The sequence below is a fragment of the Callospermophilus lateralis genome, chromosome 2 (genome assembly GCF_048772815.1).
Source record: "Callospermophilus lateralis isolate mCalLat2 chromosome 2, mCalLat2.hap1, whole genome shotgun sequence".
Classification (NCBI taxonomy): Eukaryota; Metazoa; Chordata; class Mammalia; order Rodentia; family Sciuridae; genus Callospermophilus; species Callospermophilus lateralis.
In genome coordinates, this window is record NC_135306.1 from 182,545,682 (window position 1) to 182,571,878 (window position 26,197).

The following is a 26,197-nucleotide window of genomic DNA, read 5'->3' on the forward strand; positions in this document are numbered from 1 at the left end:
ATCTCTCCCCCTAAATCCCTTCTCATCTGGGTTGCTTTCCTAACCTTCTTAGGTCCCCAACATCCTTCAGGGACTGAAGGATTGGGACCACTGGGATGCCAGCTGTGAGTGCAGCATCCTGGGTGGCCCTGGACCCTCACCCTGCCCATCTCTTCTGTGGCTAAGGAACTCAGCCTGAAGGCCAAGTTAAATAAACACCCCTCCAGGGGTCAGCAGTGGAGGTCAGCAGAGGGGTTCACTTAAGAACTCAACTTTCCAGCCTGGGAAGCACTAAGAGGAAGCCTTGGTTTTGACTTCAGAGACCGGTACCTCTAACGGCCACATTTGGATCACAGACTCAGGAACCCAGATCTCATGGGGAAATGGCTGGTTCCAGAAGCTGGGAAACAGGGGAAAAGATGAACTTGCATTTCCAGGGAACAAGAAAACAGGGATGTGCTCAAAGAATGACGTGGTTGAGCCAACTTGGAGGCTCTTCACTGGCCAAATCTGGGACAATTTGAACATCAAAGCAAAAAAAAAAAAAAAAAAAACTTATGATAACATGATGAAACGTAGAAAAATATGGTATAGTAAAAAAGAAAACCGTACCTTGAAAACATGATAATCATTCATGAATCCAGATAGAGTATATGGATGTATACCTTCCTGGAATCTCTCTGTAGACAGGAAATTTTTCGAATGAAAAAATTTGGAAAGGAAAGAAAAAACAGTTCTTTCTTGTGATAATAAAATATCTCCAGCTCCTGGGTGTTTTGAGATCACTCAACCCACCCTTGCTGGGCTCTGGCCTCAGGAACTCTGCCCATTTCCTTGAACTCGCTCTAAACCCCAATATAACTTGGGATCCTTTCTGGCCCTTGTCTGTCGCTCCTCCTTCCTAGTAAGTGAGGCTCTAAATGGTACTCAGGGGGAAAAATGTCAGTGCCCTCCAGGTAGACCTCAGCAAGGAGCCCACCTGCTTGTTACCGGGAAATGGAACTGACCAAATTATGTCGTGTGCCTTTATGACTATGCCACAATATATCCCACTGCTATGTATAATTAAAATGCACCAATTAAAAAAATATTTTTAAAAATTAAACAAAAATAAATCTTCCTCCTTCAGGATAAAGGGAGGCCTGAAAAGATTGCTTGGGTGCCATCTACTGGTCAAATGCTTGTACTGCCATGTGATCCTTGCTGTGACTGAGCCAGGAGTCACCCACGTGCTCAGTTGTCTTTAACACAGAAGGCACCACAATGCCCAGCTCCAGGCAGACATTCAACAAATAGTGAAATGAATAACATCTTCCTATGAATTCTCATACTTAGGCAGTGCCCATAAGAACCTCATAACCTTATCACACTGATGTCTTCTTGGGGTCGACCTTAGGTTTCCATGGATGGAGTATACATTCCTTGAGGGTTCATCGTATTACTTGGTGACCATCCCAGTACTTCATAGGAAATTTTCCATAAGCACCGTGACTGTGGCTTTTTATCTCCCATCTCTACTTTATTTATTTTTAAAGTTGCTTTTTAAATTTTTTTTTTAAGATATGGATCTTTATTTTATTCATTTATTTATACATGGTGCTGAGAATCGAACCCAGCGCCTCGCACATGCTAGGCAAGCGCTCTACCACTGAGCCACAACCCCAGCCCCTTATTTTAAAAGTCTTAAAAAACGATTGTAAAACTTATTTAAAAGCTGTCTCTACCCTTGGCCTCCATTTCCTCCCCTTCCCAAGTCGCTACTGGTAAGGTCCCCAGTCACCTGCCAGCTGTTAAATATAAAAACCTCTTTCCTATCCATGTCCTGCTCTCCTTCTGTCTTATTTGGAAACTCTTCTCCCAGCTTCCAAAACACGGCTCCCTCTTGCTTCTCCCACCTTTCTGGCTGTTCTTTCTCACCTCTTCTTATTTCCCTTCCGTTGGTCTCTCTTTCCTCTGTCAATGGCTCTCTGCTGTCTGAGGCTCCAGGGTCCCTGGGGGATCTCAGCTAACTCCCATGAGTGTGTCTTCACCCTCCATGGTTCTCTTAAGCTCCAGGAACCTGTTTCTAAATGCCTGTGGGGTCTCTTACAGATGCTCAGATTCACGTGGGAACTCACGTGGGACTCCCCTTCTCTCCCCCACACACCTCCTCTCCTCTATTACCCACTCAACAGCACCCACTTCTACAGAGTTGCTCAGACTAGGAAACTCATGACCCATCGAGGTGCCCCACTCTTCTCTCAGTATGTCAGTGAGTCCTGTTACTTCTTCCTTTAAGCTTCTCTCACATCTTGCCCCCCCCCCCAACACCCCATGTCCAGAACCACTGAAATAGCACTGCTAACCACCACCTTTGACATGCTCTTGACTCCATCCCATGAACTCACTATGTGCTCTAATGTCACTTCCAGGTCAAACCATTCAATGCACACCACCCGCCATCCTCACGATGAGCTCCAAGGTCTGCGTCCAGCATCCTTTGCATCTGGTCTCACCTACCTTTCCAGTCTCACTTCCCACCACTCCCTCATATTGCCACACAGATCTAGGCACACCTGACGTCACAGGCTCCCCTGAAGACTCATTTCCACACCCTGACCATGCAGCTCCCTCTATCTGCAGTGTGGTCCCTTCTGCCAGCACCTGGGCAAAGGCATAGCCCAGAGCTTTCCCTGCCCCTCATTGTTCTCTGACTTTCTCAGAGCCCTTAATTCAAGCCTCCTTCACACCTCTTCCTAGGCTTCCAACTGCACCTGAACAACATCTAAATTCTTTACCTAACTTTTGTCCCTACAAGGCCATGTATGATTGGACCCCTGCTGATCACCTCAGCTCCTTCACATCCTCCTACCCCATTCATGCACAAAAACAAAGAGCAGTCTTCTATGGGATCCAAAGCAAGGAAAATCCTGAAGTTCTTAAAGACTCCAAAGATCAACAGAAAATCAAAAGCCAAAATAAGAACTCTTTCTTAAACTCCTTTTGAAAGTATTTTTATTTTGGACCTCCTATTAACTCAATAACTAAGGAGCATATGGAAAATAATGATAGGTACATTGCATTCATGGAGTTTTTCCTATTGCTAGGAAGACAACTAATGTTTCACATGCATCTGTCTCATTGACAACCAGCCCTATTATTTCCCATTTTTAGAGAGGACATTGCTATTAGCAAGGTTAAATGACTTACCAAGGTAACCTTTAGTATAGGCAAGGCTATTACTTAAGCCCAGGTCTGTGTCATTCAGATCTTGGGCTCTGATGGATGTTCTACATACACACCCAGAGCATCTGGCAGAGGAAGACCAGGGTTAAATCTTACAGCTAACCTACCTGGAAGATAGTCTACCAACTCCAAAATCAAGTTTCCTAAAACCACCTAGAATTTCACTTTTTTAAATTAATTTTTTTATGTTTTTATTTGTGCACTATAATTATGCAAAATAGTGGGGTTCATTGTGACATTCACATATGCTAGTCCTTAGCCTCCCTTGGAAGTCTCAGTTCTGGTGTATGGACTGAGAGACCAGCACTTCAAAAGTTACTCATATTCTGGAATTCCCAAATACACCCTGACATTCTGACTAAGCCCTTTTCTTCTGACTGTGATTGAATTTTTCAGCCACAGACGGCATACTTCAACCTTTGCCCTAGACACTTGAAACACATAGTATTCTACTATAGGTGGGATCAGGCAAAGAATATCAATCCCACTCCAACCAGCATCTCTATAAACTGGCAATATAAGTCCTGGAAGTACAACTACTCAAAAGGTAAGACCATCCTAACTGCTTCTGATTCAAATAGGTAGCACAAAAAACAGGCTCAATGGAAGCAATGTGCACATTGTTCCAGATATAGACTCTTAGACAGATGTTCAGCAAAGGGTACCATTGAGGGAATTTTAGACAGAGAGAGAGGCTAGATTTCCAATCTATTTTCAAAGAATTATTGAAACTCAGAGGGAACTCTAATAAATATTAAGTAATTCTTTGAGATGAAGTAGCTTCCAGAAATAATCCCTTTATTAGGACAAATATTATACTGGCAATTTGTTCGTAGATTCCAGGAATTTAGCCTGGGATTCAAAAAATTTACCAATGGAGAGACATATAGCCATCCCTCTCCTCGGTCTATACTCAAAGGACTTAAAAACATCATACTACAGGGACACAGCCACATCAGTGTTTATAGCAGCACAATTCACAATAGCTAAAGTGAGAAACCAACCTAGATGCCCTTCAGTAGATGAATGGATTTTAAAAAAATATGGCATATATACACAATGGAATATTACTCAGTGATAAAAGAGAATAAAATCATGGCATTTGCAGGTAAATGGATGGCATTGGAGAAAATAATGCTAAGTGAAGTTAGCCAGTCTCAAAAAACTAAATGCCAAATGTTCTCTCCGATATAAGGAGGCTGATTCATGATGGGGTAGGGAGGGGGAGCGTGGGAGGAATAGGCAAACTCTAGATAGGGCAGAGGGGTTGGAGGGGAAGGGAGCGGGCAGGGGTTAGCAAGGGTGGTAGAATGTGATGGACATCATTATCCAAAGTACATGTATAAAGACACAAATTGGTGTGAACATAGTTCATATACAACCAGAGAAATGAAAATTTGTGTTGTATATATGTAATAAAAGTTGTAATGCATTCCACTGCCATTTATTTTTAAAAGATCAACTTAACTTAAAAAAATAAAATAAAATGCATTACATCCAGACAAAATAGTGCATGCCTGTAATCCAAGCGACTTGGGAGGCTGAAGTAGGAAGATCACAAGTTCAAAGCCAGCCTCAGCAAAAGCCAGGTTCTAAGCAACTCAGTAAGCTCTTGACTCTAAATAAAATACAAAATAGGGCTGGATGTGGCCCATGAGTTTGATCTCTATCCCCCCCCCAAAAAAAATGCATTACAGATTTTTTTTTTTTTTTTTTTTTTTGGTACCAGGGATTGAACGCAAGGGCACTGAGCCACATCTCCAGCCCTTTGAGACAGGGTCTCCCTAGTTTCTGAGGGCCTTGCATAGTTGCTGAGGCTGGCTTTGAACTCACAATCTTCCAGCCTCAGCCTCCCAAGCCATTGGGATTACAGGCTTGCACCACCGCACCCAGCAAAAACAACATTTTTGAAGGCTTATTCACATTTGCTGGCCATTGCCACCACCACTGCCTCTGGAAGGGACATGGGTCATGCTGTGTGTGTGGATGGCCTGAGCTTCATCCAGGAGAGAGGAGAGCTCAAAGGGCGGATAGAAACCTCCCGGGGTCAACAATCCGAATGAACAGATGTCCACAACCCAGCAGATGGAAATATAGCTTTGCTTTATAGTCTTGCCTAGAAAGCCCGCTGGCCCCACGCCTTCCAAAACTCAGATTCCAACAAGATGAACTTTAGTCCCTTGTACAGTGAAACTGTAAAACCGTGTGCATTAGCGGCAGAGCTGGTTCCGGGTCTACTTACGCATGCAGTCTCCTCCATACCAGCCGGCTCTGCATTCTGCACAGTAGAAGCCCTTCACGTAGAAGTCGTCCAGGGTGCCCCCCCACGAGCCATTCCGGCAGCTCTTGCAGTTTTCAAAAATGGTACAACCTGAAACATTTCCAAGAAGATTCTCAGACTCCATGCTTGCAGGTTCTGATGGTCCGCATGAGAGATACACCTGCTCAGAGACTGGCTCTGGTGGGGGCATTGGGACAGAGAAAGGTAGCACAGTCCTTAGGAAAAGCTGGAAAATGCCAGGTTTATCAGGATTTAACTAGAGAGTTTAGGAGTGATCCAAACCGTCTTCCCAGTTAGTGGCTGATGATTAAGGTAACATGAAATCGCTTAGAGTAAAAGAGAATCAATCAATATAGTGTTATTTTTTGCCCTTGTATAAATACTTAAAGTTTACTGTGAAATATTTAGAAAATTATGACAAACAAAAAGAATCCAATAATAATAATAATAATGAAACCCTTAAAATCCTAATATCTAGCCAGGTGCAATGGCACATGCCTATAATCCCAATAACTCAAGAGGCTGAGGCAGGAGGATCACAAGTTCAAGGCTAACCTCAGCAATTTAGTGTGACTCAGGGAGCTGGGCATGGTGGCAGCTCATGTTTATAATCCCAGCTGCTCCAGAGGCTGAGGCAGGAGGATGGCGAGTTCAAAGCCTCCAAATAAAAGTCTCTAAATAAAATATTTTTTAAAAGGACTGGGGATGTTGCTCAGGGGTTAAACACCCCTGGGTTCAATACCCAGTCCAAAAAAATAAAAATAAAAATTACTAAGAGAGCTGAGGGATATAGCTTAGCGGCAAAGTGCCTCTTGGTTTAATCCCAGCAACACATACACACACACACACACACACACACACACACACACACACACAAATATCCCGTGACCTAGAGAATTCTACCGCTAATACTTGCTCTGCCTGCATACACATACATCATTTTAAAAGCTACACTTGAAACTACATACTGTCCATTCTCTTTTTATAACTCCCTTTTAATTGAATAACAGATAGTAAATGTCTTCTTGTGCCATTAGACACTCTTTCTTCTATCTTTCTATACCCAGAGTTTGCCCGTGGAAACACCCCAAGGCCTGACATAATTCTCACCCTCAAAAGTGCCAGGCAGCCCCACCAGCAAGCCGCAGCACAGGGGCTGAGCAATTCCCAGGCATAAATCTTTTAAAATTATGGCCTGTTGAGTGGCTAGGGATAATGAGGAAAGGTATAAATAATTCCTACCCATTTATCAAAAACAGAGCTAATTTCTGAGTCTGCCATTGTCCAGCTTGGGGTTCTGGAGCCAATTCTTTAAGGTCCTCAGGCCTTAGAGCCCTCATCTGTCAAACTGGGATTAAAAACTGGATCTGCCTCTTAGAATTGTTTGAAAGTAAATGAGCACAGGTAAAGCGCCTGGCATACAGTAAGAACTCCCGAGGTGAGACTGTTACTATTCTGCTTCCCCGTGACCCCACCTGGCTTATCCCTGTGATGGCCAATGTCAAGCTTAATTTTCACTTCCTCTGATCCGTCTTTCTATAACAGACTCAAATCAAGATCATATCTTGCTCAATATTGTATCCTCAGCACCTAATACAGTGCTGGCACCTAGCAAGTGCTCAATGAATATTACTTGAGTGGCTGAGTGAACAAATGAATGCCTCATGAACTGCTCCCAGTAGCCAGCATGTCTTTCAGCATCCGTGAGTTTCTTTGCTGTCAACTGAAATCAGGTTTTTATTGACCTGTAATGTGTGTGTGTGTGTATGTAAGTGTGTGTGTGTGTTCCACAGAAGAGACTTGTAGCCCTCTTTCCACACTATACTGAGTTTCCTTTCCCTCCTTCTGGAGAAGACGAATTGCTAATATGATTCATCAAATTCCAGTAAGTCGTATGGCACATGACGGAGTCCCATGGGTACCACTGTGCCTTCCAAAAGCCAACCCCCCCTCACATGCCAAGCTCCTCTTTAAATCCCTATTCACCATGCTACAGAGGAGGTAAATGGACTCAGAACCTCCCTCCTCAGTGGCCCTGCCAAGTCTATTTCTTGGCACAGCAAGTCAGGGTCCTTAAGATACAAGCCACAAAAACCAGTCTAGTGATTAACACGAACAAGGCCATGATCAAAGCCAGGAGGTAGCACACAGACTGCCACAGGACCCGCTGCAGGGCTGCCCAGCCTAGAACCACATCGGCCCACTGAGGACCACAGGGCTGCTAGATGCTGCTGGATGTCACAATGCCATCCCTGTCATTGGTGTCCCTCAACCTTTATGGTCCTGCACCACCACCAGCAGCAGAGAGATGCTCACTGTCTACCATAACGGTAGAAATTCCAACTAAAGTCACACTGGATTCCGTGTTCCAACCATGAGACTGGCAAAAATCCAAAACGACACATTTGGTTGTAAAGCTTTGAAAAAAAGAAAAAAAAAAAAAAAAAAACAGCACCCTCACACACTGCTGGAGTAAAGGCCAAATGTACAGAAAACTATTTGGCCAAGGCCGGAAAATGACATATGCACTCCCAAGGGACCCACTGACCCCTCTGCTAGCAATGTACCTCCAAGATACACTTACAAAATACTAACTGATGTGTGCAAAGTGTATTCACTGCCCATACAGTGACCATCCCTAATCTGAAAACTGAGGTCCAAACTGCACTAAAATCCAAAATGTTTGATGCTTTGACACTACACCACAAGCAGAAAATTCCACATCTGACCTCCTGTGACAGGCAGCAGCCAAAATGCGGGCATACTGAAAATATTTTGTAACATTACCTTCAGGCTGGGTAAAGGGTGTATACAAAACATAAATGAATTTCATGTTCAAATTTAAATCATGTTCAAGATATCTCATCATGTAGACCCAAGCATTACAAAATCAAAACAAATCGAAAATACTTCTGGTCCCAAGGGTTTTGGAGAAGGGATATACAACTTATAATAACAAAAGTTTAGGAACAACCCAAAAGTTCATAAATGATGGTCACCCATACAATGCAGTTATAGCAACTGTGAAAAAAAAAAGAAAAAGAAAGAAAGAAAAAAAAGAAAAGTGAAGATGGCTTTATATTGATATGGAGTAATCTCTAGCTTTTCATGAGAAAAGGAAGATAGCATTGTTTATGGTAAAATATCTTTTGTGTGAAATGGGGAAAGATATATATATACACACACACACACACACACACAATATATATATATATATATATATACACACATATATATGTATATATATGTGTATATATATACACACACATTATATATATATACACACACACATACACACACACACACACACACACACACACAATATATGTTTTTTCAAACATGGAAAACAGTAAGCCACTCTATACATCAAATAGGTGGTGATACTAGAGATTGAATCCAGGACAGCCAGGACAGCTTCATGCATGCTAGGCTAAGGCTCTACCACTGAGCTACACCCTGAGCCCCTTTTTTATTTTATGGGACAGGGTCTTGCTAAGTTGTCCAGACTGGCTTCAAACTTGTGATTGTCTTTTTTCTGCCTCCCAAGTAACTGGGATTACAGGCACACCCCACCACGCCTAGCTACCTCAATTGATTTTGATTGGGAGGGCATCTAGAGATTGAACCCAGGGCCTCGCACATGCTAGGCAAGCACCACCAAGCATAAATCCCAAATCCAACATAGATTTTTAAATGTAGTATTTTCACGGCACATCCTCATGGGACATAGTCTAAGGTCAATAGTAACCATAAAGAAATCATAACTTCATTCGGTGATCCTATTGTTAGTATTAATAGTACTATTGTTAACTTTGCACAATTCTATTGTCATAAGATTAAGCCAATAAGTAATTAGGTTAGTATCAATAAGAAATAAGACTTAAGATGAGAAAAAATTAAAGACATTAATAATCTTGAATATCACATAGATTCATTCATTTATTTATTTATTAGTTTTAGGTGGACACAATATCTTTATTTTATTTTTATGTGGCACTGAGGATCAAACTCAGTGCTTCACGTGTACTGGATAAACACTCTACCACTGAACCACAACTCCAGCCCCTCACATAGATCCATTTTTTAAAAAACAGATTTGTCTGGGCTGGGGTTCTGGCTCAGTGGTAACGTGCTTGCCTAGCATGCGTGACACACTGGGTTCGATTCTCAGCACCACACACAGATAAATTAAAAAAAAAAAAAAGGTCCATCAACAACTAAAAAATATTAAAAAAAAAAAAAAAGATTTGTTAGCTCTATCCACTGTGGGACGGGGGGGGGGGGGGACACCTATTAACAATGACAATCCAATTATCAGAAACACTCCTGAGGTTCCAGACTGTGGTCTCGGGTCAGAGTTCCTTGAAGAAATGACTAATTCCAGACCTGGGCAGAAAATGTACAAGTCTGCAATGCCTTGTCTTGGCAGAATCAAAGAAGCCCACAAGTGTGGTCATGTCAGAAGCACACAGAAGAACATGAGGGAGCGCCCAGTGTCCTAAGACTGGAGGTGCCTGGGTTAAAATGGATACTGACTGACAATGATTCAATTGCACATATAAATAAAAATGGAGAATTTCTTAATGACACCCAGAGAATCCCCTTTCATCAATGGTGACTGCCGAGGGCATTCACACTTACTCTTCTATAATTTAGTTTTAAAAGACGGCCTTTCTTCTCCATCTTGCCTTTCCTTTCAGGGTAACCAAATGGTTAATTTGGATAGTCTTTCATTGGTTAAACCAGTGATCAGTCCCAGCATCAAGGTTGCAGGTTTGGGTGCCTCCTACCTGATGGGTCAGGAGCCCCCCTGCACCATCTATGCGGTTCTCTTGCCTATCAGACGGCTGACCTCAGGTCATCTGGTAACAGCAGAGTCCATGCTAGTGGTCAGCCAATAGTAACCACAAGGCTTTTGAAAATTGTTCAAAGACTCCCTTATCACTGCCAAGGACACCTAGTAGAGAGACCCAGGCTTTACTCTCAAATTTTCCAAGAAAATTGGAAGGCTTTACTCAACCATTTCCCTGCAAACCACACTCACCCATCAGGAAATTGGGGCAGTGGATTTCTTTTCTGGAAACAAATATACAAAAGTTATGCTGAAGTCACTCCTAATTTAAAGCCCAGCATGACTCTCTTCCAAGGAGAAAGGACTCAGAAGGATCATTTGCAGACTTGAGCCCCATTTTCTTTCTTCTTCCATGGTTTTGCATGAAACGAAGTCCCTGGCAGAAATGGGCATCATTCTCTGTTTTTGAAAGAAGTGGAAATGCAGAAATAAGAGAAATTCCCAAAGCCCCCCCCCCTTTTTTTTTGTATCCTTGCATTCATCAGCCTTTGGAAAGCTCATTTGAAAATCTCAATGTCCAAGTCGAGGTGTGGCTCAGTGGTAGAGCGCTTGCACAGCATGCATGAGGCACTGGGTTCCATCCCCAGCACCACATAAAAATAAAAATAAATAAAGGTATTGTGTCCATCTACAACTAAAATTTAAAAAAATAAAAAAATAGAAAAGAAAACCTCAAGGTCCTTCTTCTGACCTGGCCTAAACAGGGAAAGGTGAAACTGCAGGAGGTGTCAGAAGCATAAGGCAGCAATACTTCCTTGCTTTTCAAGCATCAGGAAAATGCTCAATGAGGTTTCCAATCGCATCAGAAACACTATGCACTATACGTTCAGTCCACCTTGGCCCCTACCCAGCTGAGAACCACAATGCAGTTATCAAATCTACAATCATTAAAAAGAACACCACACAGCCATAAAGAAAACTAAAATGATGGCATTTGCCAGTAAATGGATGGAACTTGAGATGGTCATGCTAAGTAAAATAAGCCAATCCCCCAAAAAACCAAAGACCAAATGTTCTCTCTGATACTGCGGATCCCAACAGCCAATAAGAAGAGCGAGCGGGGAATAGAAGTTCCTTGGAATAAAAATTCAAGGGGAATGAAGGGAAGGGAGGGGAAAGGAATAGGAAAGACAGCAGAATGAATCCGACGTCACTTTTCTGTGTTCACATATGAATACACGACCAGTGAAACTCCACATCACGTACTGCCACAAGAATGGGAAGTTGTACTCCATGCACAGATATGTCAAAGTACACTCTACTGTCCTGTACATCTAAATAGAACAAACAAACAAAAAGAACATTTCAGTCCCCTCTCTGGTGGGGACAGGAGAGTGGTGGTACAAAAGTCAGGTTCAGCTTTATGTAAAGGCAAAAAATGGGCGGCGGGGGGCATACACAAGGGCCTGGGAAGGTCCCATCCCACCCAAAGGCACTCTCTTGTGACTGGACCACCTCCCAGCTGTCCCACTCAGAGCTAAGACCATCCTTGACTTCTGCTCTTTCCTTCCCCTCTCTCCTTCTCTACCCAGCCAACCCAGGATGTAGTCAGCTCACTTCCTAATGACCCAAATCCCTCCGCCTCTCTCTACCCATTGGACTTTTACCTTTATTAAGGTCCTCTTATTTCTCTCCTGCCTCAAGTCATATCCCACCTCTTCTCTAAGAGATCTCCAATGCTGGTCAGGAGCATGGTGCAAGCCTATAATCCCAGCAACTCAGGAGGCTGAGTCAGGAGGATCATGAGTTTGAGGCCAATCTCAACAACTTAGTGAGGACCCATCTCAAAATTTTTTAAATGTTCTCTTCTCTTCTTATTATTATTTGGGGCATGTAATTCAGTGGTAAAGCACCCCAGGTTCAATCCCTGGTTACCTCCCCCCAACACACACAAACCTCCAAAGCTAGCAAAATATCTTCAGGATTTAGCCTAAAATTCATAGCATGGCTTACAAAACCCTTCTGGATCTGGCCCCCCCATTTTTCCTTCAGATTGCTTTCTCCTCTTGTTATCTGTCTCTCTCCCTCTCTCCACATCTCTCATCACACACCGTTTCTCCTGGCTGTCCAAGCTAATTGCAATTCCTGAAACCTCATGCTTGCTCTTGCGTTCACAGATGCACAACGTTAACACTGAGAAGAGTACGAACCCCTCTACTCCCTTGCCCGTAGTGAGAACGGGCTGACTTGTGTCCCTTTTGATAATCCTGGCACCACCGAGGGCCAAAGGCCGCCTGGGCTCGTGGCTGGGCGCTCACCTGGGTGGATGAGGCAGGAGTCACACTCGTTCTCCTCGTTCCTGCAGCAGGGGATGGTGTAGCCCACGACCTCCTTCTTCCCAGGGCACACGCACTCGATCTGGTCATATTCGCAGCACTCGCGACACATGATATTCCACTCGGCTCCAGGGCAGGCTTCGTTGATGACCGTGTATTCTGAAATGGAAAACCAACGCGCGACAGTGGGTCCAGGCAGGAAGGGACAGACCTGGGAACACTCGGCTGTCAGGAGGCCACCGTGTCCTGTGTGCAAGAAGACCGTGGGATTCTTCCTGGGCCAGAGTCTCAGAAGTGAGACCACCTGCCCCAGGGGTGTGCAGAGCCATGCACTCAACACAGAGGAAACTTGCTGTAACTGCTAATCAACTATTTTGATAGAATAGGGGGGAACAGGGTACTGGGGATTGAACTCAGGGAGACTCAAACACTGAGCCGCATCCCCAGCCCTTTTTTTGTATTTTATTCAAAGACAGAGTCTCACTGAGTTGCTAAAGCTGGCTTTGAACTTGTGATCCTCCTGCCTCAGCCTCCCCATCTGCGGGGATTACAGGTGTGGGCCACTATGCCTGGTTATTTTTATAGAATTTTTATTTCAAAAAATCATGTTCAGCAATATATAATCTAAATATATTGACAGTAGAACATGCATGCAATTTAAAAAACATACACATTTCTTAGGTGTCTGTGTTCATTTTATTTATTTATCTATTTTCCAGTGCTGGGGATGGAACCCGGGGCCTCATGCATGCTGGGCAAGCTCTCTACCCACTGAGCTACACCTCGTTTCTATTTTTGTTGGAGTATTTTTTATAGTTGCGTAGATTGTGCACTGAACAACTCCAGGGGAAATCATTCAACTGCAGAACTATAGGATGCAGCGCAGTCATGGTGCCATCATAAAAAGTTCGGAGACTACTTTGTAGATGAGGCCGTTCAAGTGCAAGGCTGATGGCCAAGTACAGACTATGTTATTGCTTCCAAACTTGGCTCTTCCATTTTGCAGCATGCCAAGTTTGTAGTATCTTCAAAGCTAAAACCAACAGAAAAGACAAAAGTACCTTAATTAGTATGTTTGGGAGAATTTCAATGTTTTACAAGGGTGAACTCATTAACCCAACTTCATTCAATTCCCCGAGTACAACTGAGCATTCTTTCCCGTGAGAAAGCAATGTTCTCTTTGGGGTAGGATTTTTTTTTTTCCTTTCTTGTTTTTTATTTTCTTTTTTGATATTTATATACCTTAAGTAAAAAAGAAAACCATCTGGAAAAATCTTTCAGAGGAATCAGTTGGAGGCTGTGCAGAGGAAGTCAGACAAAAACCTTCGAGCTTTGATTTGCTTTGTTCCCCACTCTCCATTTCTAAAAAATATCCTCACACAAAGATGATGATTAAAGCAGAAAGGGGTCAGATATTTGGGGAAGATAGTGAGTGTGGGCAAGGTCCTGTGAAGCCTTCCACAGAAGGATCAGGCAGAGATCCCTGAGATGCTTCACAGGCCCATAAAAACAAACCCTAGTGTCTGTGGGGACCTCGAAACCCTTGACTCCCTAGTTTAGTTTTCTATTTCCCTCCCCTAAACTTGGAATTCTGACCCAAGGTTGATCACTCCTAAGTCTGCCCAGTGCAACCGCTTAAAGAAACTATCCCCATCTATCCTCAGTCTCGGGTCCTAAGAAGATTCTAATAGCATGAAAAGGAACCACCCAGATGATGGACAGTTTCTTAAACTGGATGAATCTAGTTTTATGAAAAATTTACTTTCTTTCATCATTTTGGACAAATATCATTGAACCAGCAATGAGCCTCACCCTGGCTTTAGACTGGCACAGGTCACCACAGCCTGGTTACTGTTGAGATTTTGCTTCCCTCTCCATTCCACGAGCAACCTCAGAGAGTCCCCTGTAGTCACAGGGGACTTACTAGCGGAGCTTACAGGCTTCGTTACCTGCCAAAGTGGATGCCCTCTAAAATCTAGACAAGAACTGAATGTTTAAAAGAGAGAAAAACAGAATAAAAGCACAGATGTGAGTTCCCACGAGTCTAGATGTGTCAATGGGTTTTTGGAAATGACACAGAAAGCAAGAACAACAACAAAAAGTTAGATAAATTCAACTTCATCAAAATTAAAACCCCTTTAGCATCAAAGACATTACTGAGAAAGTGAAAAGACAGACAACAGAACGAGAGAAAATATTTGCAGATCATTTATATGATAAGTTTAGCATTCAGAACACTGCAAAAACAACTCTCTTACAACTCAGCCACAAAGAGACCAATTTAAAAATGGACAAGTGGCTGGAACAGAGATACAAGGGGTAAACCAGCCCAGAAGAAGATGTTCAAACTTAACAGGTCATTTAGGAAATGCAAATCAATGCCACAATGAGATAATACTTACTGCGATGGCTATAATCCAAAAAAAATTTTTTTAAGTGTTGGCAAAGACGTAGAGATACTAAAACTCTCCTACATTGCTGATAGAAATGTCAATGATCCGATTGCTGCGGAAAACAATGTAGTGGTTCCATTAAAAGTTAAATCACTACATGATCCAGCAATTCTACTGCAAGGTATTTATCTAAAACAGTGAAAACAGGGACTCAAATATACTAGCATGCTGATATTTATTCACAACAGTCAAAAGGTAAAAACAACCCAAGGGTTCACCAAGAAACAAATGGAGAAACAAAATAAGGTATGTGTAGCCGATGGACTATTATTCGGCCACAAAAAGGGAATGCAGTATGTACACACTGCAACACAGAAGAACCTTGAAACCATTCAGCCAAGTGAAAGAAGCCACACACAAAAGGCCAAATATTGTCCGATTCTATTTATATGAAATGTTTATAATAAGCAAATTCAAAGAGACAAAATATATTAGAGGGGGATTAGATTGGGGGGCCAGGGGGAAGGGGAGAATTATTGCTTAATAAAGAGTTTCTATTTGGGGTGATGGAAATAGGTGTGATGTTTGTACAACAGAGTGAATGTGATTAATGCTACTGAATTACACACTTAAAATGGATAAGGTGGCACTGTGTGTGTGTGTGTGTGTGTGTGTGTGTGTGTGTTCGGAGGCCGGCTCCCTCCCCTCTGCTCCATCCTTCTCTTAGCCACTGTTTCCCACTTTCTATCAGCTTCTCAACCCACCAAGCTTTTGCCTGCCCGAGGCAAAAGCATTTGCTTAGCCACAGCCTCTGTCCCAGCTGTTGGGCCCTCAGCATAAATGATACCTGTTCAGAGAGAGCCTCCCTGGCCTTCTCTTCTGAATGCACACCGCACACCCCCGACCCATGGTCTCTGTTATAACATCCTATTCACTGTCTTGTCGCCTTATCGTAAGGCGACCATCATTTTCTGTGTTCCTTGACCATCATCCTCCTCACCCACAAGGTCCTGCATCCTCAATCAACTTCAGATCAAAAATAGTTTTAATACTGTGCTTGTCCTGTTTCTCATTATTTCCTGAACAGCACGGCAACCACTTACATTGTATTAGGTATTGTAAGTTATTTAGAGATCAACTAGATGCCTGGGGGTTGTTTGCAAATATTATACCACTTTACATAAGGGGTTTGAACCTAGGCAGATTTTCATATCTGCAGAAGGTCCTGGGACCCTCAACTTCTGATCCTGAAGGGCTGATGTACTTGCTCATTGTCTGTCTCTCTTGTGTGACCACAAATCAGTAGGAACCACCACTAAACCACAGAGGCAGGTAGGTACAGGGCCAGGCACATACGAGATGCTGAATAAATTCCTTGTTGGATGAATCTGGTCTTAACTCTAGAGCTACCCTCCCTTTGAGAGTCAAATATTCCATCCCTTGGACCCAGTGGGAAGCTAGGAGGCGGGAGGGCTGACTTTGCCCTTGATTTGCTGATGTCAGAAGGAGAGCACTTTCCTCCCTTTGTGAAGTGCTTGGAACTGTTGGGGGTCCAGGCTGCCTGCTGGGAACCCATATTCCTCCCCTCCAGCCCCTGCCTTGCCCCACAGTATGCTTCCTCCACTCTCCAAATAGCAAATACACCTAGGGGGTGTGGCTCAGGCCTTCCCTTCTCCATTTATTCATTCTGAGGCAAGCACTAGGTTTTCTAGGAATTGATAAATATTAATAACTTCTTGAAGGGGCTCACTACAGAATAAAACTCATTTGCAACTTTTATTAAAAATTTAACCTCAGCATGGAAGGCCAAGTAAGGTGTGCTCTACTGGAGCAACTGAAGCCTAGCCCCCACCCCGCCCTCCCCCGGAAGCAGATTTGTTCACCCCCAGCCCATCTACACAATACCCACGGCCTGTCTTTTACCTAATAAGCAAGACCACCTCTGCCCTCTTGAGACTATGCTATTAACTTTCTAGTTAGGATCCATCTCAGTCTAAGGAAATGAGCCCAAGAACGCCTGTCAGAAGGGACTTTGCACACGGGACTGATTGAAGACTCCTGAGACGGGAGGAATTACACTATATTACCCAGGATGGGAAGACCAACCTTCATGACCAAGACCCTTATAAGAGAGGGCTGGAGTTAGGGAAGGAGATGTCAAGACAGAAGCGGAGTTTGGAATGATGTGCTTTGAAGACAGAGGCAGGGATCACGAGCCAGGGTATGTGTGCAGTCTCCAGAAGCTTGAAAAGACCAGGAAACACGCCCCCCTCGGTCCCAAGAAGGAATGCAGCCCTGTCAACCCCTTGATTCTGGCCTTGTAGAACTCATATCTGACTTCTAACCTCGAGAACTAGAAGAACTAGAAGGGAATCAATGTCTGCTCTTAAGTCACTACATTTGTGGTAACTTGTTACAGCATCAAGAAGATACTAACACTAACTGTGTTCTCAAAAGAAAGCACAGAAGCCATCCAGCCATTCTGTTCCTCATTTCCTCCACTGAACACAGCTCCAAAAATGTGGGTGAACTTATTCTTTCATTCCACAAGTATTTACTATCCACTGTGTCCCAGGGAGGAGGCTGGGCGCTGGAATACAATGGAGAGGCAAATACCAACCCTGACCTCCTGGAGTTCACAGCTTAGTAGAGGAACAGACATTTGTTAAATGGCCCCACAAATACAAAATCACAAACTGAAGTAGGGAAAGTGTAGGATGCTGTGAGAATGATGAATAGTCATAAAGGATATTAGCATCGAATCTTCTGACATCACAGGGTTGGAGAGGTTTAAATAAAAATTGCAGGAAGAAATTGATCCATTGGCAACAATAAGACCACTTCCAGGAATGTGGTGATGATGGGGAAGGATGATGGTTTTGATGATTTTGTGACTTGGCCTTTTGCCCTCTGGTCTGACAAGCCCATCACCCTTCCTACTCCCCCAGCTTGAACCGAGACAGAAAAGTGTCCCCAAAACGGACGTGTAAGAAATAAATAGACACATAAAATACCCCATGAGAAATGTTTCAAATTGACAAGCTAACGAGATTTTAAAATGCAATAAGCAGACAAGAGCAACATTCTGGACTTTCCCCCCACCACCACCATTTATTAGAATTACATTTGTGGAAAGGGCACGTTGGCCATTTGGCTTCAGCTGTACAAATTTCAGGGAATTTCAATATGGTGCTAAGGGCCAGTTCCAGAAACTAAGACGGAGAGAAACAACAACAGCTGTAAAAGTTATGGAATGTTTTCTGAAACGTATGCTAAAGCACTTTAATGTTTCAGTAGAGAAAGTACTTTGTATTCTTTGTGCAATTTCATCTTCAAAATGATCCAATGAGGTTGGTAATACATTTTCTTCCCCATTAAAAGCATTTACTCCGACCCCTTCACTTTACCAGTGAGGAAAAGAGCTAAGTAGGAAAGAGCTGGACTTTTTTTTTTTTTTTTTTTTTTTAATGGAGGCAAAGAGAAATGCCAATCTTTTTGAGGGAATTAATTCTGAAGGAAAAAAAAAAAAGTGGTCCCCAGAATTACCAGGGATATGGGGAGGTGAACAAGCTTGCTCCTAGCAGGGAAGAGGCTAGACCAGCCTGCAGTTCTGCCAGCCACAGGAGCCGAGCAAACTGGCTTTGCTTTCCACATTTAAAAACAGCCTTACAGACTGAAAAACAGCATACTACAGGGACACAGCCACAATAATGCTTATAGCAGCACAATTCACAATAGCTAAACTGTGGGACCAACCTAGATGCCCTTCAGTAGAGTAATGGATAAAGAAAATGTGGCATATATACACAATGGAATATTACTCAGTCATAAAAGAGAATAATATCATGGCATTTTCAGGTAAATGGATGGAGTTGGAGAAGATGATGCTAAGTGAAGTTAGCCAATCACATAAAAACAAATGCTGAATGTTCTCTCTGATATAAGGAGACTGATTCATAGTGGGGTAGGGACAGGGAGCATGGGAGAAATAGACAAACTCTAGATAGGGCAGAGGGGTGGGAGAGGAAAAGAAGGGGTATGGGGTGAAATGATGGTGGAATGTGATGGACATCATTATCCAAAGTACATGTATGAAGACATGAATTGGTGTGAACATACTCTATATACAAGCAGATATGAAAAATTGTGCTGTATATGTGTAACAAGAATTGTAATGCATTCTGCTGTCATGTATTTAAAAAATAAAATCAATTAAAAATTAAAAATAAAACAGCCTCACAAAATCTGCTGGTGAGCCTTCTACTGTCAGGGCTTCTAGTAAAACGAGCATAAATGAAACACAAAAGCCCATGAACCTCACCCTGGGATAAACTGAGGCACTGGGCCATGGAGCACATGCTGTGATCATGTAGCAAAATCAAGCTTACGGAGGGAGTGCTGGGTGCCGCACGGTCGACTCCTTGCCAACCTCTCCATTGGATAAAATATGTATTTCTTCTTTATCAAACACTCTAAGACCTCACTCGCAGAGCCATTTTAGGTTTGTAACAAAATTAAGTGGAAGGCAGAGAGACTTCCTATATACGCTCTGTCCCCATCCATGGGCAACCTCCTCTGTTACCAACAGCCCCCTCCACAGTGCTGTGGTTGTTACCATTGATGAACCTGGAGCCACACAGGGTTTTCACCCCCAGGTCACAGATATTAGGCTTCAACCCCAGAGGTGCACATTCTGTGGGATTGGACACCAGTATGTGGCATGTGTCCACCGTTACAGTATCACACAGAGTACATTCACTGCCTTAGAAATCCTCTGCGTTCTGCCTGTGCTTCTTACCTAACCAAAGCAATGCACTTTTGAGGAGGAGGAGAAGGAGGAGGAGGTGAAGAAAGAATAAAAAAAAAGAGTTCTTTGTGAAAGCTTTGGAAAATGAAAAAAGCATAAATAAAGAAATAAAAAGTATTCACAAAAATAGCATTTTGGCATCTAACCTCAAGTCTTCTGTTTCCAGTGGACGTAATATTTATCTGTGAGTATCAATGGATGTGTCAACCCAGAGTCTCCCAGCCTCTCAAAATTGGTAACATGTTTTGTTTTAGAAATTGTGCTTTTCTTTCCCCTTCACTTTCATCATAGGTTATTTTCTCTTGAATTGGAAAGGTTTTCAAAAATCTTTTTTTTTTTTTTTTTTTTTTTTTTGCAGAGAGGGATGGGTACCAGGGATTGAACTCAGGGCCACTCAGCCACTGAGCCACATCTCCAACCCTATTTTGTATTTTATTTAGAAACAGGGTCTCACGGAGTTGCTTAGCACCTCACTTTTGCTGAGGCTGGCTTTGAACTTCTGATCCTCCTGTCTCAGCCTCCCGAGCCACTGGGATTTCAGGTGTGCACTATTGTGCTGGCAAAAGTCAGTCATTCTAAATTGCTACATAATTACCCTGTACATGCGAGGGCTCCCCTAAACTCCCCTCTCCCACTTTTTTTTTTTTTTAAATCAGGGTAAGCAAATAATCTAGAGCATTTGGGGCACCATAAGCTTCTTCACCCAAGCCCTGACTTCCATGCTCAGGAGCAGCCATCCTGATATCTCTCTATCCAGAATGGGGAATCTAGTTACATCAGTCCAGTCCTGGTTCTTCCAGAATTCACTTTGAAAAAAATGTAAATCGCTTAACCTCTTAGCCCAGTCTTATCAATGAGAATACCAAGTCAAGGAGACATGTCAAGGAGACATGCCAACGAATGGGCACGGGTTTCGTGTACTTGATGGACGTACTTTGCTGTCACTGTCATTATTTTGCACACAGTTGAACTGCCCGGGGACATGCAGGCAGTGCATTTCAAGGCTCTCTGGCCCTGGTCGGTTTCAACTGTTCAGAGGATGCAGGGACGGTGCCTCCAACAGGGGGCTCACCGGGGCAGGGGCAGGAGGTGCCTCTGTGCCCCTTAGCATGGTCTCCAAGCCCAAGGTCTTCAATATTATATATTAAGAAATATACTGCCACAATGGCCAGTAATGTCCAGCTGGAAGACTCGGGATTCTCTATGAGAACAAGGGGCAGCCTCTTCCATACCTGATCGGAACATCCCTGGCCAGAGCAAAGGCCCGAGTCAAGACCACCCCTGAGGGTGGCAAAGAAGGGCACTTGTATCGTGTACCAGATCCTCTTCCTTGATGTTAGACTCTGCTTTTGAATCCACCCCAAATCCCACAGCCCTCCCACTTAACCTCATTTAATTAGAATTTCTACTGAGGGATTTTTTTTCTTTTTTAAACTATCTTGCATTTTATAAGTCTTCTGAGACCAGAGGGAGAGGAAAAAGGAGGCAAGAATCAGAGGGATATATAATTAGGCAGCTGGAGCTCCTCACTCATCCCTGCTCCCCCCGCCCCTCCTCCTGAGCCGTCTGAACTCGCTGTATTGATGTCCAACGGCGCACAGCGGTCCCCACTGCTGGAGGGTCTCACCACCAGCTCGAAGGACTGATGAACTCACAAAGCCCAGGACACACTCAAAAAGACTTGAGTCAGAGGTGATGGCATGCTTACTGGGGGCCCATCCTCCATCCTCCCCACTGAGACTTTGAGAGCCATCCTGTCACCCAGAGACCCTCAGCCCCAGCCTGGCTGGTTCTCACCCCTGGGTGATCTCAGTCTTGCCAATTATTATTTTAGCAAAATAATGACAACTAGAAAGCAAAGACCTTGTCACCCCACTTTAGACACCAGGACTGTCATTGGATTCCTTAAATATCTGGTGCTAAACATCCTGTACAAAGAGGATGGTGAGGGGAACAGAAATAGACTTGTGACTTCCTTTCTCCTTCCTCCTTTACCAAGCACACTGCGCGGGGTGACTCTGCATCACGCGCCTCTGCTCCCTGATCCCACCTCCGTCTCAGAGGGCCGTCTCTGAGTCCTAACCGTATTGGTGTCCAGCTCATTGGATCCTCACAACCAGTTGGAAGTGGATTATTATTTTCTTCATTTAATTAATGAGGAAACAGAGTAAAACAAATGAATCCAGGTCACACAGCTTTCAGGTAAAAGAAGAAAGATCAGAACCCAGCTCTTACTGGGGCAAAAGCCTTGTTCTTACCAATGCAAGGAAGGGCGCTTGTATCATGTGCCAGAGTTCACACTTCCAACTTGTAAGAAGAAAGTGGCACCCATGAAATAAAAATACTTGAGCATCAGATTCCCTGAATTTGAACCCTGGCTCCAGCAGTGACCATGTGACTTTGGATGAGCCACTGAATTTCTTTGTCTCGGTTTCCTCCCCTGGGAAATGTGGGCACTGATGGTACTTCTCTAGAGTTACACTTCTCCATGGAACCCAAGAGCTTACAATAATCCGATAGTATAGGGACAATTCCTGCCTCTATTTTATAGATGAGGAAACTGAGGTAGAGAGAGGGTAAGAAATATGCCCAAGACTGCACAGGTAGTAAAGTGTAGAGACAGGATTCAAATTGAGGCCATCTGTTTCCACAATTAGAGCATTAACCATCATCCTGGCCTTGTTCTCAGGGATATCATTGGTAATTCTAAGTGGCAACTAACATCCATAAACACCCTGGGAGCTTGCTCTGAGCTGGCACCCAGCCAAGTGTTTCCCATACGTTTCAACGTGGTGGTGGTGGTGGTGATGTCGTTTTAATTCACGATGGCATTAGGAATGTGCATTCTGTAGTTGAAGAAACTGAGGCACAGAAAGGTCAAGTATCTTGATCGATTTGCGCAGTAAGGGGTAGAGCTGACACTGTGTGCATCAGAAGCCCATGTTCTCCTCTAGATCACCACCTGCATGGAAACCACCTGAGATGCTTGTTAATGAGCCTATTCCCTTAGAATCCCTGCAGCTGGAGGCTAAGTCTCTGCCTTCTAAGCAAGCATCCTCCTTTGAGGAGCACAGTCCTGTCCTGCAGCTTAAGCCAGCCGCCCTCCAGGCCCTGGGAAGCTGGGCTTTGCATTGGTTCTCCCTTCCCACTTAATAACTTGCTGCCTCCTTGGCGGCTCTGAAAGGTACTCTGACCTTCTGGGCTATACTCTGGACCCACATTGGAATCCGTCCCTCTCTGATGCTTCCAGAGAACCATAGACAAGACACCTTGACGCGGTATTTCCCCAAAGCCTCAAGAGGAAGGAGACACAGTGATGAGATCATTGCTGCTGCTGCATTTGAAGATGACAATAACCATAAAGGTCTTTGGAAGAAAGACTCCTATTTGTCAGGCATTATTTTCAGCAGAGACCATTATTCTCATCAGATTTTTTTTTTTCTTTTAAATCACATCTTTGGCTAAGATGCAGATGGCTAAAAAAAAAAAAAAAAATGGGATGAGCAATAATGTGTCCTCAGTGGCCCACACATCCAGAAAATTTTCAGACAGGCTGTTTGTGTTTCTATGGTGAAATTCTGGGTTCTTCCCGTTTGTTCTTTGGGGTTCTAATTTCTTTTCTTTAATCCATCCTATCTTAGTCTGTTTACTGTTGCTATAACAAAATACCTGAGACCAGGTAATTTATAAAGAATGGATACTTATTGAGCTCCTGGTTCTAGAGGCTGGGAAGTTCAAGAGCAAGATTTTGGCATCTGCTCAGTATCTGGATCTTCTTGCTGCATGACGTGGTGGAGGGCATCACGAGGCAGGACAGAATAAGAGTGCCAAAGAGAACTCACCTTTAAAACAAAGCTGCTCTCTCCATAACCCATCAATCTATTAATCCATGAATAGATCAATACATTCATGAGGGCAGAGCCAATCACCTTCCAAAGTCCCACTGCCACCTGACTGTGCATGTGGGGGTTAAGTTTCCAACACATAAAATTGGGGGAAGGGGGCTCAAACCTTAGCACTTCCTCTTCTGACACCTTTTAATAGGACATACCTCACCTCCTGCTGCTTCTCTTCAGAAATAGACACACCACATCAGTAGCCAAGGGGAACAAAACTCAAACTCTAGTGTCATGGAGGAGCCCCCAGTTGCTATTTTCTTTGACAGCTGTGCCACTGAAAATCCTTGAAGAACAGCTGTTTGTGAGTTATTTCAAATATGAGAACATGAACTTAATAGATCTTATTTTTACCAGCACTAGCTGCTGAAAAAGTAATCGAATAATGCATCTCCACGTACGTGACAAGAGAACCCAGCAAACATTGCACCAAACAAAGAATGGTTACACTAAAAATAAGACCACTCTTAACATTAAACACCCAACCTAGATGTTCTCAGGCCCAGGCAGTCTGCAGATCATCCCACATGTTCCCAGTCTTCCACACTCGAATGTCCTCTGAGTCAGAGTACATCAGGGCTTCATTGGGGCCTGAGTCTACCAGAGACAACTTCTGCCAAGAGCTTCCAGAGTTTGCACTGCTTTCACATCCAGATCCACTGATGCCAAGCAGAAACCAGATTCTCCTTCTCCTGAAGGCAGCTGGCCACAACAGATGTCAAGAGTGAAGGAATGCTCAGCAAGGGCTATGCACTTGCAACGGTATGTCCGTCAGGTCCCTAAACCCTGGACTGGTGGCATCTTAGGTCAGGCAAGTCTTCCCCACTATTAACTCCCCCAGCTCTGCAGGCTAGGTCAGGATGAAGGGGAACTTCCTTTCACAGAGATTTCTGCTGGCTCCACCCTTGAAGCACAAGTGCACCATCATTAACAACATCTCCTCTGCAGACTTCCTGCCCATCTCTCAGTGTTCAGGCGGCAACTTCACTGTCCCAGAACCACCTCCACTGTCCCACAGGAGCCTGCAAAAGCCTTCCACTGGCCCCATCTCAAACACAGCAGGTGGAAAGCATTTCCTCTAAGGCTGGAAGGCAGATGAATGATGTAACCAAGGGAAGGGAGCAAGCCTTGAGGGATAAATACAAGGTGAATCTTGAGGGTTGTCGATAGGATGGGACCCCAGACTGATGAAGTAAGCCTCAAGGTCAAGTCCATTCTCCTGTGGATGAAACTCCTGGTACTGCTGCTGCTCAAATTCCTCGTGAAACGTGCTCGTAGGAAAAAACAGAAGAAGGAAGGAGAGTAGGAGACTTTAATTTCCTGAATACTCCCTTTCTATCAAGCTAAGTATTTTAAATGAATTGCCTCATTTAGTGCCTTCAATAAACCTGTGATGTAAACACGAATCGACTCAGCCTCCAGATTGGAATGTGATAAGGCTACATTAGAGAGGTCAATCAATTTGCCTCCGAGAAAACTCTCCATAAAAGACAGGTAGGATTCAAACCCTGGCCTGTCCCAGTACTCCATACCCTGTGCACACACACATTCATACATCTGCACAATAGGTACACATTCACTTCTGCACCTGTATTCTCCTGCACATGTAAACACAATTACATCCATACCAAGAGATCATATCCAAGACAGATCCCACACATAGGGAAAGTAGGGCTGAATCTTTGCAGAGAAGATCTTAGGTTCCCATATTCTACATAGTCAGAACGTCCTTCATAGAAACTGCTGGTTTTATTCCTCACCCACAGTCACTGTACTCATTCTATCTGAAATAAGACTGGGCAGAGAGACAAGGCAGAACAAATGTGATGGCCAAGAGAGAAACTGTGATGCATGACAATGGAATGATATAAGTAAAGGCAGGAAGAAAGTGGGTCTCAGAGAGAGCAAACAGGGGCTCACTCAACAACTTTTTTTTTTTTTTTTGGCAGCACTAGGAATTGAACCCAGGGCCTCATGCATGCTAGACAAGCAGTCTGCCACCGATCTGCATCCCCAGCCCTCGACTTAAACTCATGCACACCTCTATGAGATACAGACCATTTCTAGGTTGGGCAAATCAGGGTTGTGGTGACTGAGACACACCAGAACAGACAGAATAAATAACAGGAGATTAGAGTCAAGCCTCTGTGTGTAGGGGGAGGGGGCTAATTGGTGATAAAGGGACCTTGGACTCAGTGTCCCCAGAAATTAGAAGGATGATCAAATATTCTCATTTTTGAAGGGAGGATACATCTAAGTGGAAGTCAATACACAGCTCTTGCCTTAGAATGGCCATGTCACCATGAGCACACTTTATCAGTCACAACTTCATCTGCCCAATGGTCCCAGGCCAATCGTGTTACTTTAAGCAACTTGAATACAGGAAATGAGTCTTCTCTTTTTTTTTTTTTTTTTTTTAAGAGAGAGAGAGAAGGAGAGAGAGAGAGAGAGAGAGAGAGAGAGAATTTTAATATTTATTTCTTAGTTT

The 26,197-nt window shown here is 43.6% G+C and overlaps 1 protein-coding gene across 2 annotated transcripts in view; it reads right to left on the reverse strand.

The window, feature by feature from the left end:
• Pamr1 (peptidase domain containing associated with muscle regeneration 1) overlaps window positions 1-26,197 on the reverse strand; it is a 76,352-nt gene that overhangs the window by 42,193 nt on the left and 7,962 nt on the right. For both annotated transcript variants that reach the window (XM_076844342.2, XM_076844343.2), the window contains exons 2-3: window positions 12,596-12,772; window positions 5,447-5,575 (exon numbers count right to left, since the gene is read on the reverse strand). In XM_076844342.2, the coding sequence (XP_076700457.1) occupies window positions 5,447-5,575; window positions 12,596-12,772 (306 nt within the window). The remainder of the gene's footprint in view (window positions 1-5,446; window positions 5,576-12,595; window positions 12,773-26,197) is intronic.